The 15907-nt window shown below is 34.3% G+C and overlaps 1 protein-coding gene across 6 annotated transcripts in view; it reads right to left on the bottom strand.

Moving 5' to 3' along the window:
* The window catches only part of LOC106073243 (adenomatous polyposis coli homolog), a 59954-nt gene that overhangs the window by 9137 nt on the left and 34910 nt on the right, over positions 1-15907 (bottom strand). For 5 of the 6 annotated variants that reach the window (XM_056017106.1, XM_056017107.1, XM_056017105.1 and 2 more), the window contains 13 exons: positions 12403-12574; positions 12161-12269; positions 11481-11696; positions 11176-11380; positions 10436-10590; positions 9972-10089; positions 8679-8927; positions 8205-8370; positions 6317-6530; positions 2898-5394; positions 2259-2339; positions 585-727; positions 64-237 (listed from right to left, as the gene is read on the bottom strand). In XM_056017106.1, the coding sequence (XP_055873081.1) occupies positions 64-237; positions 585-727; positions 2259-2339; positions 2898-5394; positions 6317-6530; positions 8205-8370; positions 8679-8927; positions 9972-10089; positions 10436-10590; positions 11176-11380; positions 11481-11696; positions 12161-12269; positions 12403-12574 (4499 nt within the window). The remainder of the gene's footprint in view (positions 1-63; positions 238-584; positions 728-2258; positions 2340-2897; positions 5395-6316; positions 6531-8204; positions 8371-8678; positions 8928-9971; positions 10090-10435; positions 10591-11175; positions 11381-11480; positions 11697-12160; positions 12270-12402; positions 12575-15907) is intronic. The other variant, XM_056017108.1, reaches the window with a different exon arrangement.

The following is a 15907-nucleotide window of genomic DNA, read 5'->3' as shown; positions in this document are numbered from 1 at the left end:
AAATACCGGTATTTTTGTTTATGTTGGCAATAAAAAATTAATTGCTGAAAAAAAAATATTCACCTGATGATTTTCATCAAAAGTCACTGTTTTTGCCTCTCTATCAGTACGGGTAACCTGGTCGGAAGAAGTTCGTCTTAGTTTTGATCCAGGCTTGCCTGAAGCAGCAGCTGCTTGTTTGTTTTCAATGACCCTGGCCTCTGGAGTTTCTATCTCTTCTATGTTAGCAAGCTCAATCTAGTCAATACACACAATAAGAAACTATTCAAGTCCTTGAACATTTCCAGTAACTTTTTTTTTCTTATCTTATAGATTACAGACAGACATTACTTTATAAAAGAAGAGAATTATGTCCTACACATTTCATATGTCAATCTAGTCATGCATACTAAATCAGTGACTTAAACTCTGCTACATTTATACAAATCAATAAAATGTTAAACCTTTTGCACTTGCCCATTCGCTTGTGACATCTAGCCTTATCAATATTTTAAAAAGTCATTAAAGTCCTAGAACTTGTTCAGATAAGAATGATAGTCAAAGGAAAGTCTGGTTGTTTAAAACTAACATGCAAATGTCCTTACCTTTTCAGTCATGTTTCCAACAAGTCTAAAAGGTCCATCTCCATCTCTGGCCTCACTGCTATGTAAACTACTAAGGGAAGAAACTCTTGAAAAACAGACTGGTGTCCCTTCCTCACAGTATGTCTTTGTCTGATCCAAAGCACCTACAATATCAGCCATAAAAAGGTTTTATACATGAATGGATGTTACTTGATAAGAACAATATGTGTAATTTTTTTTTTCTCTTTTTTTCATTATTTTTTTTACTCTCTCAGTGCAAATTATATTGACAAACAAAAAACTGCAAAAGGAGGGGGGGGGGGGGGGGGTTAGAATTACTCACATTGTCTAACCTTTTTATTTTATTATATATGATCTAACATATTTTATTTTATTTTAAAGAAAATTAATTAGCTACAAAAATGTAATAAAGAAAAAAAATTATTCAAGAAAATATTTTTGTATTAAATTTAAAATGAGCACTGTAAAAGAAAATATATTTTAAAACTTCATTTAAAAAATCGATATACTTGAAGATTTAAACTTTAAATTATACATTTAATCCAAAAATATTGAAAATTCACATGACTAAACATTTTGTATGTATTAAATTTCCATATATATATAAAAGATTAACAAACGTACTAAGAAATTGTATCATTTAAATCCTGTAAAATAAACTAAAAACATGTTGCTCCTGCATCTGATTTAATACCAAAACAAAGAACAATCACTCCCACATCCGGAAAATAATTTAAAAAAAAACAAAAAAAAAACCCTAAAAAGTGTTACTCCCCGAAGCTGCACGGAAAGAGTGAATGAATTGTTGAAGTAATTTAGTTTCCTAAAATTAAAGTGTTCTCAGCACTGTGCTTGGTTTTTCATATATCAGGTGTTGCAGACCAGCACTTAAATGTTAGATGGAAACAAGTTATTGTAGAAATTCATTTAGAAATATTGTCATCAGTTTTCCATGGACTCTAATGGTCCTTTATAACTTTGATCAACAGCTCTCTCTAAACTAACTAAAAAACTTTCACTAAGATTGTGTGGTACTATTAGTTGACATAACTTATATTATTATAGTGTCAATTTAGCATTTCTTGGACCTTTGATACCAGTGCACTTAGAGTGCAGAAGATATATAATATATATGGGGGCATGAGTGGCTCAGTGTTAAAGCACTTGAATTCGATTTTTAACTTGCTCTTTAGGACACTCCTGAGTCCACCAAACTCTAATGGGTCCCTGACATTAGTTGGGGAAAGTAAAGATGTCTGGAAGTTGTGCTGGCCACATGATACCCTCATTAACCCTCGGCCATAATAACAGATGACTCCTTATTTAGAACGTTAATAAAGGACACATGGAGACCTTCAGTAGGGTTGCATTGAACTGATCAATTATGTAGAAAGTTAATAATGCACACATAGACTGTTATTAGCGTGCTCAGTAGCTGATCTCCTTTGTAGACCATTAATACTGCCAATACTTATTAAAATATTTAATTAAAAAAAAAACATCTATATTTCTACACTTTCGAAATAAACTTTGACATTATATCATAAAGCATCCATTAAGTTAGCCATGAGGTTTAAATTGGGTCTTTACAAAGCTATTAAGAAATTAAGATAATGATATAAATTTAAAGACACTGTAAATGTAGCAACAAAACAAATTATAAAAGGCAATTACCTTCATTAGTATCAGCATGAAAATTAGGTTGGTCTGTTTGTATGTCCGACATCTGAGAACTTGCTTTGGAAGACATGGGCGCTTTACATAGAAACATATAATGTCATCACTAACACCATAGCTTATAAGTCATTTTTGTAAAACAAATATTATACAACAGCAATAATAATAATAAATCTGTGCAATAAGAAATATTTTTTTCCATGATGGCTTTTTAAAATTATTTAAAATTTTAAAAGTGTTTGACTTGAATTTAAATGTGAGGGCTCAAACATCAAGTCAACTTACTACCACAGAGCCAGCCAAGTGCTTTAGAAAATCGAAGAGGTATTATAGTTATCTATTGTTAATTTCTTTTTTTCTGGCAATGACCTAAGTCTCCACACAAAGCTTATACTGTATATAAAACGAAATTAATTAATTATGACAAATTGATATAAATATAAAATAATTTGTCAATTTTCTTTATAGATTCGTGTTTTGTTGGGGGCAATGAATAATTGTACAATGTTTCAACTTGATCCAAGACAGAGTCAATTTACAGTTTGGCTCTACACCACTGAAATGTGCACTAGATTGTTTTTTAATGTTTCTATATTCCATTCATGGTAAAAGCAATAATAATGTTATAAATCTTACCACTATTGCGTCCACTGCTCCCACATACTACAGTAGAACCTGTTCGTCTATCCGTTGTCTGACTACCGGAACTACCCGCAGCATGGTCAGCTTCACATTTTACTTTAGTCATACTCCGGTCAGACTCTGTCAAAGTTCTATCTGGGTCAATAAGTGTAGCATTCTTTGAGGCAGCACCATCATCATAATTATCTTGGCCACTCATGTTCATATCTTCATCTTCTTCATCTCTTTCCCCATCAGCTTTCCCAGCTTGAGTCAGGTCCGTGAGGGATGTTGCTGTAGATAGGTAAGGAGTGCCTTCTGTACAGAATGTTCTCACCTGGTCATCATTAGAGCTGTTATCCATTCTGTAGTCAGCTCTCATGGCTTCAGCATACTTACATTCTACACAGTGGCGCTCATCTTGATACACAGGAATATCTGGGCCTTCAGCTGTTGCATTATCTCTGTATCTGATGGAATAGTTAATTGGCTGCTCCTGGAAACTGTCACTACAACTCTCTTCAGACACCTCATTGTAACGGAGGCTAAAGTCTGTGGGTTGATCTACTACACAATCTAAGTCTGTTTCTGCATACACACTCAATTGCTGCATTGGAAGATGGTGTGTTTTGTTTTGATGGGCAGCAGGCATGGTGCGGAACTGTGTGGAAGAATTGTTAAACCTCTTTCCTGGAGTAGAAGTAAAGCCTGGATGGCTAGAGCCATTTGTAAGTGAAAGATTTGAACCTTGGGATGGCAACATGTGACTAGGTGGATAATGATAATCAAACTCATGAGAAGATGAATAAGACTTTCCCTGAGGAGTCATGAACTGCGCTGGATGATACCCTAAATCATTACCAACTGACCGGTGCATCTGTGGAGTATGAAATCTGTTGTGAACTAAATTTGGCACTGGGCGAGTTGGTGTAAGAATTGCTGGGTTTTGTATAACATTGTTGACTACAGACTTTTTCTCTTGATTGCTGTTGTTTTTATAGTTGTGCTCCATGCCAGTAATAGGTCTAAAGTTTGAGGAGTTATTTGTATGATTATATGATGAATTAATGTTTCTGTTGGATGCTAACTTATTATTGCCATGACAATCTTGATATTTCAAACTATAATTGACTGGCTGATCAGTATCCTCATCTTGAGGGTGTGCAGTACAGCTATCAAAGTTTAGGCTAGTGCTGTTGATTCCAGAAGAAGATTTAGCCAAACGTTCAAATAAAGACTGTTGATTAAAATAATGCATTGACTGGTTTGGGGCAGATTGTGTGAGTGACAGCTGCCCATGCATACTTAGTGATGGCTCCACACCATTATATAGAGCTACCTCATGCATGTACTGGACTATGCGACTGTTAGGGGCATTCTGCCAAGGCTGGTTGTGACCTTGAGGATAGTAACTGCCAGCAGGACGTCGGACATGCGCAGGTGTGTTGTTGACTAGTGTCATACCAGGCATTGCATAGTTAGCCTGTTTGTGCTCAGATATGGACATGTCAGTATGCTGTACATGAGGTGCTGATGAGGCTTCTTTTCTCTCAAGGCTTCCACCCTGACGTTTGTGTAGTAGGTGTGAAGATTTGGCCAACATAGAGCGTGCCCTTGTACGGTCATGAGATATGTCAGAGTGAGTGCTGCCTACGCTATCTTGGCTACCAGCACGAGCCACGCGCTGTGGTGAGAGCATTCGATTGGCAGTGTCTGCACTATTTTTAGGCATCTGCTGACGTCGAGTTAGATGCTTTCTGCTATCATCAGCTTGTCTCTGTTCAGCTGAAGCTCCTGAAGCTTGATTATGGTTGTAGACAAACCTGCGAGGTTCACTTTCAGATCTGTGGACTACATCAGTAGGGGAATCTCGAGGACTATCAACATTTTCACAGGTTTCAGACAAGCTTTGGTCTAGTTCTGCTTCCATAGCTCGCTGCTTACGAGCATGAAGACTAGGTCGAGTTGCTTTAACAGTTTTTTCATTCTCTACAGGATTTCCAGAAGGAATAGATGAGACTAAATTCCTAAGTGCAGCAGAACTTCCACTTGATATCATTTTATGCCTTGAATGAACTAAATTTTTTAACATACTGACTGCTCCCATTTCTCTCAGAGTATTTTGATCTTCTTCACATCTTGCAGATAAATTCCACAGTGTCCCACATGCATTGCTGACAATAGTTAGGCTGGTGGAGCGAAGGTGGTGGAGAAGGATTTGAAGACACCCACTCTGGCGGAGAATTAGACGGTAATCTTCTCTTATGGCTATTTGACTAGAAACATTCCGGAGAATACCCCCTCCATTTTCTACAATGGCTAGAGTTTTTGCAGCGCTCTTGTAAGTTAGAAGACCAACAAGAAACTGAAGAGCTCCATCAACAGCACAGATTTCAGCCTTGTTCTCAGAACAATGAGATGATAAGTTCCAAAGAGCTGACAGAATACTTTTTAAAGTTGTTTCTTTCTTTACAATCATGGCAGATTTCATTAATGTAGTCACAGCACCAATCTGAAACAGTCAGAAAGAAACAAACCCATAATACCTTAATTAAAAACTCTTAATTCTAAGATATTTTTTTTTTCACTTTTCATTATGTAATTATAACACACTATATTTATGGCTATTGCTTGACTCTAAAATCAAACTGATGCGCTCCCTGGTCATGGCCACATCCTTATATGCTTGCAAGTCTTGGATGCTGACTTCAGAACTAAAGAGGAGAATCATATCAATGAAAGGATGCTAGGTATCTACTACAAAGAGCGCATCACAAATGAGGAAATTCAAAACAGTATGGCTATGGGGCCCAATGACAACCTGCTGACCACTGTAAAAAAAACTACAACTTTATAGACATATTACAAGGTCCTCAGGGCTTGCAAAGATGTTCTTTAGGGAACAGTACCAGGGAAAAGAAGACAGAGAAAACAATGTAAAGATGATGTCAAAGAATGGATATTGAAAGAGATTCTATCCTAAGCAAAAGCAAAGAGGAATGGAAAAAGACAATTGACAAATCATGTGTGGTGCCCAAACAGTTCAACAGACTAGGGATAGGTGAAAGTGAGGATTGATGCAAGCTTTCTAGTCTAACTAAGCTAAGCTCCTAGCACTCATTAACGCAGATATATGCCTTCATTTGTCAATAAAAAGAGTTTTACCATGCTTGGTGTCTAACCCTCCCAACAAGCTAGGTGCTGTAGTATTTCAAATGCATGCCATTTATTATGTATTCTAAAGACAGTGAGAGTTTATTGCCACTAATTTGATGTAGCATGTTGGGATCAGATAGCTATAACCAAGTATCTTATTTATATAAAATCAATAAAATTTAAGTAATGGAAATTGAATCATTTTCAAAATTATTAATGGATTTGACATTTGATTAACATTTTGTTTGATATGAGCTAAATATTTGAATTGTGAATACCTCTCTCAATGTTTTCTTGCTAGCAAGATCTGCTCTCCAACTGAGATTCCTGAGCACACTTGCAGCTGCTTGGATCAGATCCTCATTAGGAGACCTCAGCTGGTCCACTAGAGCCTCCATGGCTCCTTTCATGGAGCATAACAAAGCTTTGTTTTTGCCATCGCCAAATGTCAAGTTGGTTAGTGTCATACAAGCATACCGGCGTACTGTGGTGCTAAATGTACAGAAAGAAAAAGAATGATGAAGCATAATCATTTAAATGTACTAGATAAATACAAATTATTTGCATATGATGAAGCATGGCCTCTTACAGCCATGAAAGGACTATGGTGTTTATATTGTGGAGCACTTTTTCATGTGACTTAGAGTCCTCTTCTGGAGAGATTCCTGTCAACATAATGGAACCAGCTTTAAGTTGTCCATAGAGGATGTCTTAGCCAACAAAACCAGCATTGCCTGAGGGTGGTGAATAAACTGGGGAGACCTGAGCAAGCAGGCTTTAAAGGGAAACTCCGATGGTTTTGACAATTTTTGATATAATATGTGTTTTGATTTACAGATAATGAATATATTATTCTTTTTTAAAATTTGCAATAATAACTTAGTAATTGATATTTTTCTGACATATTTTTTCTGCGCATCCAAAATGATCATATTTTTATCGGGTTTCTATGTGACGTCAAGCTAACCTATTAATTTAATATGTTGACTTATTGTATAATGAGAGACCATACAGTAAAGTTTACATTCTCGTAAAAGAAATATATCTTTGTCTATGCAGTTAGATCTATATCTTGTAAGCAAAGAAAAAAATGCGTGTTGAAAGTAACCACAGCAGTGTGTATTTTCTCGCCTGACCATTCAATACACACAAACACTATTGCTTGGTTGTCTTGTCATGACCGACTACACATAGTCTAGACTAGCCTTACACTGACCACTTGTTAGAATCAGTCAGACACACAATCTATTTACTATTTAAGATAGGGAGGGGATTAGATGAAAATGTTACTTTTTTATTGAGTTGAGTTGGTTATCCTAATGCTTTTAGATCTCTCTCTATATATATAACTGTACCATAGCTCTGGACTAGGCCGTCACTAAGCCTAACAGCTACTGTAAGAATGAGGCGATACGATTGGTTAAATGTAGTTTCTCTTTCAGTATTGTTTAGGGAAGTGACATATGCCTAACCTAAAAACAAAATCTCAAACAACCCCGGTTTTTTCTTTTTGAGATGTCAAGAATTTATTGTCTAATTTATTAAATATAAATGCTTCTCTTCTAAGCATTTAAATACAAAATGGTAAAATGTTTACTATTACGTTTGACACAGAATTTAAATATGTCAATAACTCAAATTTGAAAAACCATAGGAGTTTCCCTTTAATAAACTATCAAAATTAAATTCATTTGAATATCAAAGTAAAATTAGTCACAAGTGTGGATTTATAATCCAATTATTTTTTTTATAATATAGTTGGAATGAATGAGAGAATTAACCAATAGGTGTTGTTTGTTTAAATAATTTAGCAGTCTAGCAAAAGATAAGTCCAAATAGGATATTGTCTACTAACATAGTACTAATAAATAATGCTTAAAAAGTATTTGGAAAAACTATAAAATAAGTATTAATCAAACTTACATTCATACTAGCTTTATAAAATCAGCATCTTTTGTGCTAATGAGTATATTATTTTATAGGAGTATAAATATATGAATATATGAGTCCATGATATGAATTTTTAACAAATCTATTAGATCTGACTGATTGGTCTAATTCATCACCCTGTGCTACACTAAAGACTTGAGTATAAGCTAAATATATCACCAGCAATGGTATTTTGACTTTTAAAAAATCTCATTTGAGACACAAGACAGGTCTTACTCATAGTCATGAGCAGGTCCAGCAACTCTGTTTTCAATCTCCAACAGTTCAGCTATTGCTTGTAATCCACCTAAAGTACATATGGCGTGCCTGTAATCTTCATCAAATGACAGTTTCATCAGTGCAGCTATCGCAGATCCTGGATGGTGATCCATATCAGAACAACCTAGTATAGTGATAGATAGACAAAGACATTTTGTTACAAGTACATACTTATTCATGTCTTTGTTACGAGTAGTCAATTATAATTTCAAAAAGTTACAAGAGAAGAAAAAAGTATTGCACCCTAGCTACAGAGTTCACACAGGTTAATATGCTGAATGACCTATACAACATTGTTTGAAAGTTTTACTGCAATTACTGTATCAAAATTTGACTTTTTTCTGATCTAATAGACTCCAAAAAGAATAAAGATCCTTAGAAGCAAGCTTCAAAGGAGAAATGGAAAGACTAATATTTGGATTAAAATCTTACTATTAACAGATTCATCTTCTTCTTCCTCACTGTCTCCTCTCTGTTGGTCACAGTGAGCTCTGATCTGTTCCAAAAGTCGAAGTGTTCTAGCCTCATGTCTTCCTCTCTTGTCATCATGGTGACAGTGTACTATGTTGTGGAGAGCTGCTGCTGCTCTGGCCCTGGCAGACCTACTGCCCCTTGTTTTACCCAGCAAACCTGAATCCTTGTCACTTCCATGCAGTAGTTGTAGCAACAAAGGCAAGCAGCCTGAAATAGATCAGACATAATAAAGGGCTTACAATACTAGGTTACCAAAAAGTAGGTTCACACTGAAGCCCATGGGGTAGGGAAATGTGTGTGCAAGCAAAGGAGCTGCTTATAATTGCACCTTTAGAACAAAAATAAATGTTTTAATTGATGCATTCAGTTGGAGGGAGACAAGTGAAATGTTTCTACATTGCTATTATGTTGATACATCTAAGAAGTAAATCAGGTCAGCGAAACTACATTTGTATTCTACTGCTTCTGATTTTTAAAGAAATGAATTTGACTACGAAATATTTAATTGTTTGTACATGAAAATAAAAGGGAAATGTCTGCACTTTATAATAACACACTATCACAAATGTATGTAAAAGATATTTCTAATTATTAATGTATTCATTCAATCAAAGCAGACAGGTTAAATTGTTTAACATAATATTAGAAAAGTTAGAGTATCATGTTAAATAATGTAGGGTTATATACAGCTGCATAGATTTCCAATTCTATTACAGACATATAGAGGTATGAAACAATGTAAAACCAATCTCACATATTTTTCTATGAACCCAATACATTTTGATTTAAAGGTAAACAAAGTTTGGAACACAACCTAATTATTGGCTATTAGCTTGCCTATTTTCTATTTCACTTTAGAGTGATTTTGTTTTGGTGAGTATAAATTCATGTCTTCGTTTTGGAGATAAGTTTTACTGTGATGTTAATATCAAGTTATAAAAAAAGATTCAGTGAGTTTAACTAGACATTAACAAAGAGTTTATGACTAATGACCTAGGAAAGATTAACATTAACAGCTGCATAAAATAATATTTTTTAAACAAACTTCCTGTCTAAACCTTAACAAAAACAGTTATAACTGTTGCAAAAGTAAAAAATTTTTTTTGTCTAAAAATAGTAATAGCTTGACCTCTTTTTTTTTTTTTTTTTTAAATCAACCTTTACAACTGAAGATTCCCAACCTCCAGTTAGTGGAGTGGTAACAAGTTCAGTTGTTCTTTTTTTTGTGAATGAACTAAAAACACTCTGTACCTGATTGTCTCATGGCAATACAGCTGTCTTGGGACTGGGACATGGCAAACAGAGTCCTGGACATGTCATCCTTGTCATGAGTACCAAGCATACTGAGAAGTGAGTACACCATCTCTACCTGTTCATTGAGTGAAGCAGACATCAAAGAGCAGTGTAAGTTGAAGTACAAAAAAGCTTAGATATAGAATTAATTTAATGAATCCTTGAGATTGATGTTGACAAAATGAACAGATATATCATTAAAGATAAAAGAAAAAATAAACATAAGTTAGAATCATAAAAATAAAACATACTTCTAAACATACTTCTAAACTATGCCATTAAACCAAAACTATTAAACATTGAAATAAGACTTTCGTAAATAGTAAAAACATCTAAAAGTTTCAACATATGTTTTAGAGAAATCAAAGTATAGCCTGTTCTCATTGAAGACATTAAGCAAACAAGAAATGAACTTTGCTTACTTTTGATCCAAGTTGTTGTGGTTGGTCACTTGTAGACCCACTGGCTGCTCCCCCACTGCTGCTGCTACCACCACTGTTTGTGTTGGTGGAGTTGAAGCTAATAACACTGGCCAAATCCTGGGATGCAGGCAGTGAAGCACCACTGTTGGACATCACTGAATGAACAGATCAATCATTTGATCCATTTGAATTGATGTCATTGTATTTATATAGTCAATAGTTCAAACAAGCTGATAAAATATTTGTAGTAATTCTTGTAGACTATCTAGCAATTAAACACTTATACATTGTTTCCATTAAACATTAACATCCATTTGAGGATAAGTAGAGTTGTCTCCATTTTATATTTTGTTAAGAAAATTCTCAGCATAATTCTTAAAATTTAAGTTGCATTAATTTTTCCAACCTTTAAAACAAATTAACATACATAATTTGTGCAGTGACATATTTTGTTTAGTGGATTAATCTTTTGATTCAGATCTCAAACATATTTATGTTGATGGCTGTTTCTTTGGCCAAAATTTAATGACCAGAGTGTCATGTGGCCAGCACAATGAACAAACGCCTTTGTTTTCCACACTAAAGTTGTGGTTCAGTTGGGCAGACTCAACTGAGATTTGGAAGCAAAGTGCTAAACCACTCGGCCACCACACCCCTAAGAATCTATTGAATGGATAATTATTACAGTATAGACAAAATGTTTTGTATTTTAACAATGTTAAAATGAACAAAATATTTACCTTTTTCTATAGGCCAGGCTCCATGATACATGACTGAAAGGTTTGGGTTAATAGGCATTCCAGGAGCTAGACCATCAGGAATGTCTGTATAAGCTACCTCCCCAGTCTGTGTGGCCAGTGAAACACAATGACTTCCAGGAATGAAGATTCTGTCGCAGACATAGCCACCAACTCCATCTTCTTGATCAGGTTTCAATTTAAACATCTAAAAGAAAACCAAAATTACCAATTAAAGGAAATTATTCATTGTATTTATTTTGTATGCATTATAGAGCACAATTTTAATATTTTCATCTAAGTCAAACCTCTGAACTCAAATGGGTGGCAGTAGCAATATTTCTGTATGTAAGTTTCTTGTGTGCTGCCATCAGTGTGCCCATCTCACTCTCTATATTCTTTATCCTTTCCAGCCTGGCCTCTTGTCTCAGTTTACTCTGCTCTCCAGTTCCCAACTTCTCCTGCATGGCTCCTTGCACCTTGTGAGCTTCTACATCCATCTGTCTTCTCGCATGCTCTGAGAACTGACAAGGCACATTTTCATTAATAATGCCTCAAAAGCTGATTCAGAAACTGACAATATTTGAAAGATAAGCATTCTGGGACTGAGAGGCAGAAACTGCTTAGCTAGCTAGTAAGGGAGCTCTAGTTGAAATCTCTTCATAAACATTTGTATCCTTTATAGATAGTTGTGTTTTCTGAACACCCAAAAGCCACTCCTCCCACTCCCATCCACATGTCCACTGAGCTATTGCATGAAAGAGTACAGCTTGACAAAAGCTAATTATTTAAAAAAGTTATTTGGGAGGCTGTGAGGGATCAGATAAAGACTTACAATAATCAAGCTATTTCCAACCTAAAGCTACAATGCTTCAGTTCTATGCCCAGGCTTTCCCTCCAACAAAGGAGATCAGCCACTAAACTAACAAGGAAAACAAAACTCTCTCAGATACATTTTAGAGCACTCTTACAACCAAAAGATGCTCACATGTTCAGAATGCTGAAGACTCTCCATTTGTTGTGTGATAGATTTAAGTTGGTTGTAAAACCTTTTCCTTTGGTTTTCATCTCTTTCAAAATCTTGCATGAGCTGCTGCCTAGAAAAAAAACAACAACAAGACTTAATCATTTGTTTCAAACTGCATTCTTAAAAAAAAAAGGTCTGTAACTTTATTCATTCTATTCTTCCTAGTACATTTTATCCCTAATGAAAACAATCTGAGCACTGACCTTTCAGAATCCAACTTTTGTACTCGTTCATAAATATCCACAGTTTCTGCACTCTCTGTCATACTAGTTTCCCCTTCTTCCAATCCACTAGCAGTAGCTTGCCCTTGGTAGAATTCATCATCAAAACTGTCATTACATAAACTTGTGTGAGAAGCAAAAGCTGGCTCATCTTCTGATTGGAGAAAAACAAATGGCAAGAAGATAATAAAAATGTCCACTTCAAGACTATCTTATTTTATAGACGTTACTTCAAAAAAGATGATTACGTCCTACGCGTCATGCATTCAGTCATGCATATTAACCAATGACTTAAATTCTGCCAAGTCACTGGTTTTCCTGGCTAGCTCAGGCAACCCATTCCATGCTCTATTAGCACTAGGGAAGAAGGAGTATTTGTACAAATTTGTCCTAGCATATGAAACGAGGAATGTGCCTTTATCTTGGTGTCTTTCTGAGTATTTTATTAAATTTTGTTTTTGTATTTGAAGATTATGGTTCAGTGTTTTATGTATAATTGCTACTTTACTTTTGAGTTTTCTGTCCTGAAGTCTTTCTAAATTTAGGGATTTTACTAAAGGTGTTACTCTAGTTAAATGTGAATATTTGTTTGTTATGAATCTCACTGCTCTATTTTGTGTCTGTTCCAGTTTCTTAATGTTTTCTTGAGGGTTCCCAAACAGAGTATGCATATTCTATAATTGGCCTAACCAAGGTTAAATAACATTTTAGTTTTATGTTTTTATTTGATTTATAGAAATTTCTTTTAATAAACCCTAATGCCTTTGTTTGATTTTTTGATAGCTTCATCAATATGGGGATTCCATGACAGTTTTTCATTTATTATAACACCTAGGTATTTTGCGTTTTTAGTCTGTGTTACTGGTTTACCATGAATAAGATAAGTGGAATTAGTTTGTTTTAGTTTTTTTGTTTTTCTTAATAATTGACATTTTTCTGGGTGGAAAGACATGCTCCAATATGATTCCCATTTCTGTAATTCATCTAATTCTCTTTGTAAAATTTTATGTATCTTGTGTTGTTTTTATTGTTCTTATTATTTTGCAATGGTCTGTGAATAATCTGACTTTTGACTAATGCAATTTGGTAAATCGTTTATGTAAATTAAAAATAGTAGAGGACCTAAGACTGTTCCTTGAGGTACGCCTGAGTTAACTGTTATTGGTGTTGATTTAGAGCCATTTATTATTACAGTTTGTTCTCTCCCTATCAGAAAATCTTTAATCCACTGATGCAATGGACCATCAATGCCAAAATATTTTAATTTTTTAAGCAAACTATGGTGGTAAACTTTGTCAAAAGCTTTGGAAAAATCTAGTAAGATAGCATCTATTAGCTCACTGTTGTGTTTCACATGATCTATATTTCCTAAAGCCGTGTAGGTATGGAGTAAGGACATTATATTTGTCTAAGTGGTTTATGATGTTGCTACATATTATGTGTTCTAGAATTTTACATGTGATGCTGGTAAGTGATAATGGTCTGTAGTTTCCTGGGTCTTGTATACTTCCATTATTTGAATAAGGCTCTGCTATGTATTTCAATAATGTAAGTCAATTATACTTTATATATATATATGTATATTTACATAGCTGCCTACAAAATAAACAACTCCAATGGAAATTAATTGCTAAGTTTGATCTGGAATACTTAGCATAATTTTTTTAAAATCTAAGTTAATGTAAACCTCACTGTTTTATCATTGTTTGTGGTGCTTCACGGGACACTGAACAAATCTTGATCTAGATTAGGTCTAGTGTAGGTTTAATTCTACTCTATATTTCATTCTATATGTTAATCTAGTTCTAACCCTTGTTCTTGGTGCATTGAAAGTCAGAAAGCTGCAGCTTTTAGTGTATCCTAGGATTGCTGAACACACACAAATAAAGGACTAGTAGCTCAATTTGTGGTTATAGAAAACTATTTTGAGAATCACTAAAAAAAAAAGAATAATTGGTAATGTATTTAAAGACTAAAAAAAAGGTTGTATTTCAGCATGTATTGAAAAAAAAAAAACTATATATTTTTTTTATTGATTCCTGTATTGTCTATGACTCTACGCCAATGAATAATTGTGCAAAGTTTCCACTTTGAATGGGTGTGGAAGAAATAACGTGCTCAAACTTTTGACCAGACAGAGTGAATGGATTTAAGATTTGTACAAAACACACAAAAACAGATAAGCTGTTGAAACTGAAATGAAAGTAGTTGTAGCCCATATTGGTGTCCCTTTGTAACACCTGCTACATCTTGTGATATAATAGTCATTGTTATAATAAATGCTTGAATTATTGTTGACATATTGCAGCAAATAATAGCCTATATATTTAGCTATAATGCAAGTATGGCATAAATTCTTTTTCTTTCATAAAAAAAAAATCTTATTTAAAAAACTTATACCAGTGTGTTACATGTGCTACGGTGTGGTGCCCATTTTTTTAAATTGAGCGCAAACATAACTTATAACTCAAAAACTTCAATTTCTCTATCCAGCTGCCTAATACAATAGAAACATTCAAATCATGCTAAAAAAACAACAACAAATAAACAGTTAGTTGTACTTTAATCATCAATAGTGTCCCAGTGATGCACCTGAAATGCAAAAGTGGGTGTACCCCCTTTTGCCTGCACTGATGAGGAAATTACGTATTGCAATTCATTTTCTATAGATAAATTCTTGAAGTAAAATGGCTGAAGAAATGAATACACTTGAAATGAAAACAAAAACTTCCACTTTAATTTTTAGCCTAATGTGACACTTTTTGATATGAGTACTGAAGAAGCACTCATAAATCCTTTTTTTTTTAAATTGTACTATTTGGATATAATGCATTAACGTTGCAAGCAGAGCAAATCTAAAAATAAGTCAAACAAAAGTTGGAATATTATTGATTTTTAGATAGGACTTAAAACTGTTGGACATGAAACTGTGATGCTTGTAGAGAAAAGAAAGTTAAAAGAAAGAAAAGTGTGTAGAGCTATGTTAAGTGAGGAAGAGGAAGAGAAAGTAAAAGAAAGGAGAGAGTTGTCATGAACTATTTAGTAGCAAATATTTTTTACAAAGAAATTAGCTACAATGTATGCAGACATGTACAAAATAGAGAGGTAGAGATTATAATGGAGAAGGGATTTTACATTCTTAAAAAAACTTCTAAAAACAAAAAGATAAATTTAGAGCCAAGGTTAATAGCATGATCTATAGCTGCAGGTATACCTTAAAATAGCTTGCAGCACCATAGATAGGGGAAAGGGGGAAAGGTGTATGAGTAACAAAGTGAAAGTTTCAAGTTGTCAGCTCCTTGTTACCATGAATGTCAGAATGTGCACTAGATTTATGGACTACAAAAAGACACTGGTACTATGATGCAGATACATTGAAACATGTGCAATAGACTTTGCAAACCATACTACAAGACTAGAGCAATGCTGAAACCAGTGACTAAATTGAACAAAGCTAAAAAATAAAGTGCTTGTCTAGTTATACAAA

This window comes from Biomphalaria glabrata, chromosome 18, assembly GCF_947242115.1.
Source record: "Biomphalaria glabrata chromosome 18, xgBioGlab47.1, whole genome shotgun sequence".
Classification (NCBI taxonomy): domain Eukaryota; kingdom Metazoa; phylum Mollusca; class Gastropoda; family Planorbidae; genus Biomphalaria; species Biomphalaria glabrata.
Note: the sequence above shows the minus strand (reverse complement) of the source record. Positions and strands in the feature narration are given on the sequence as shown.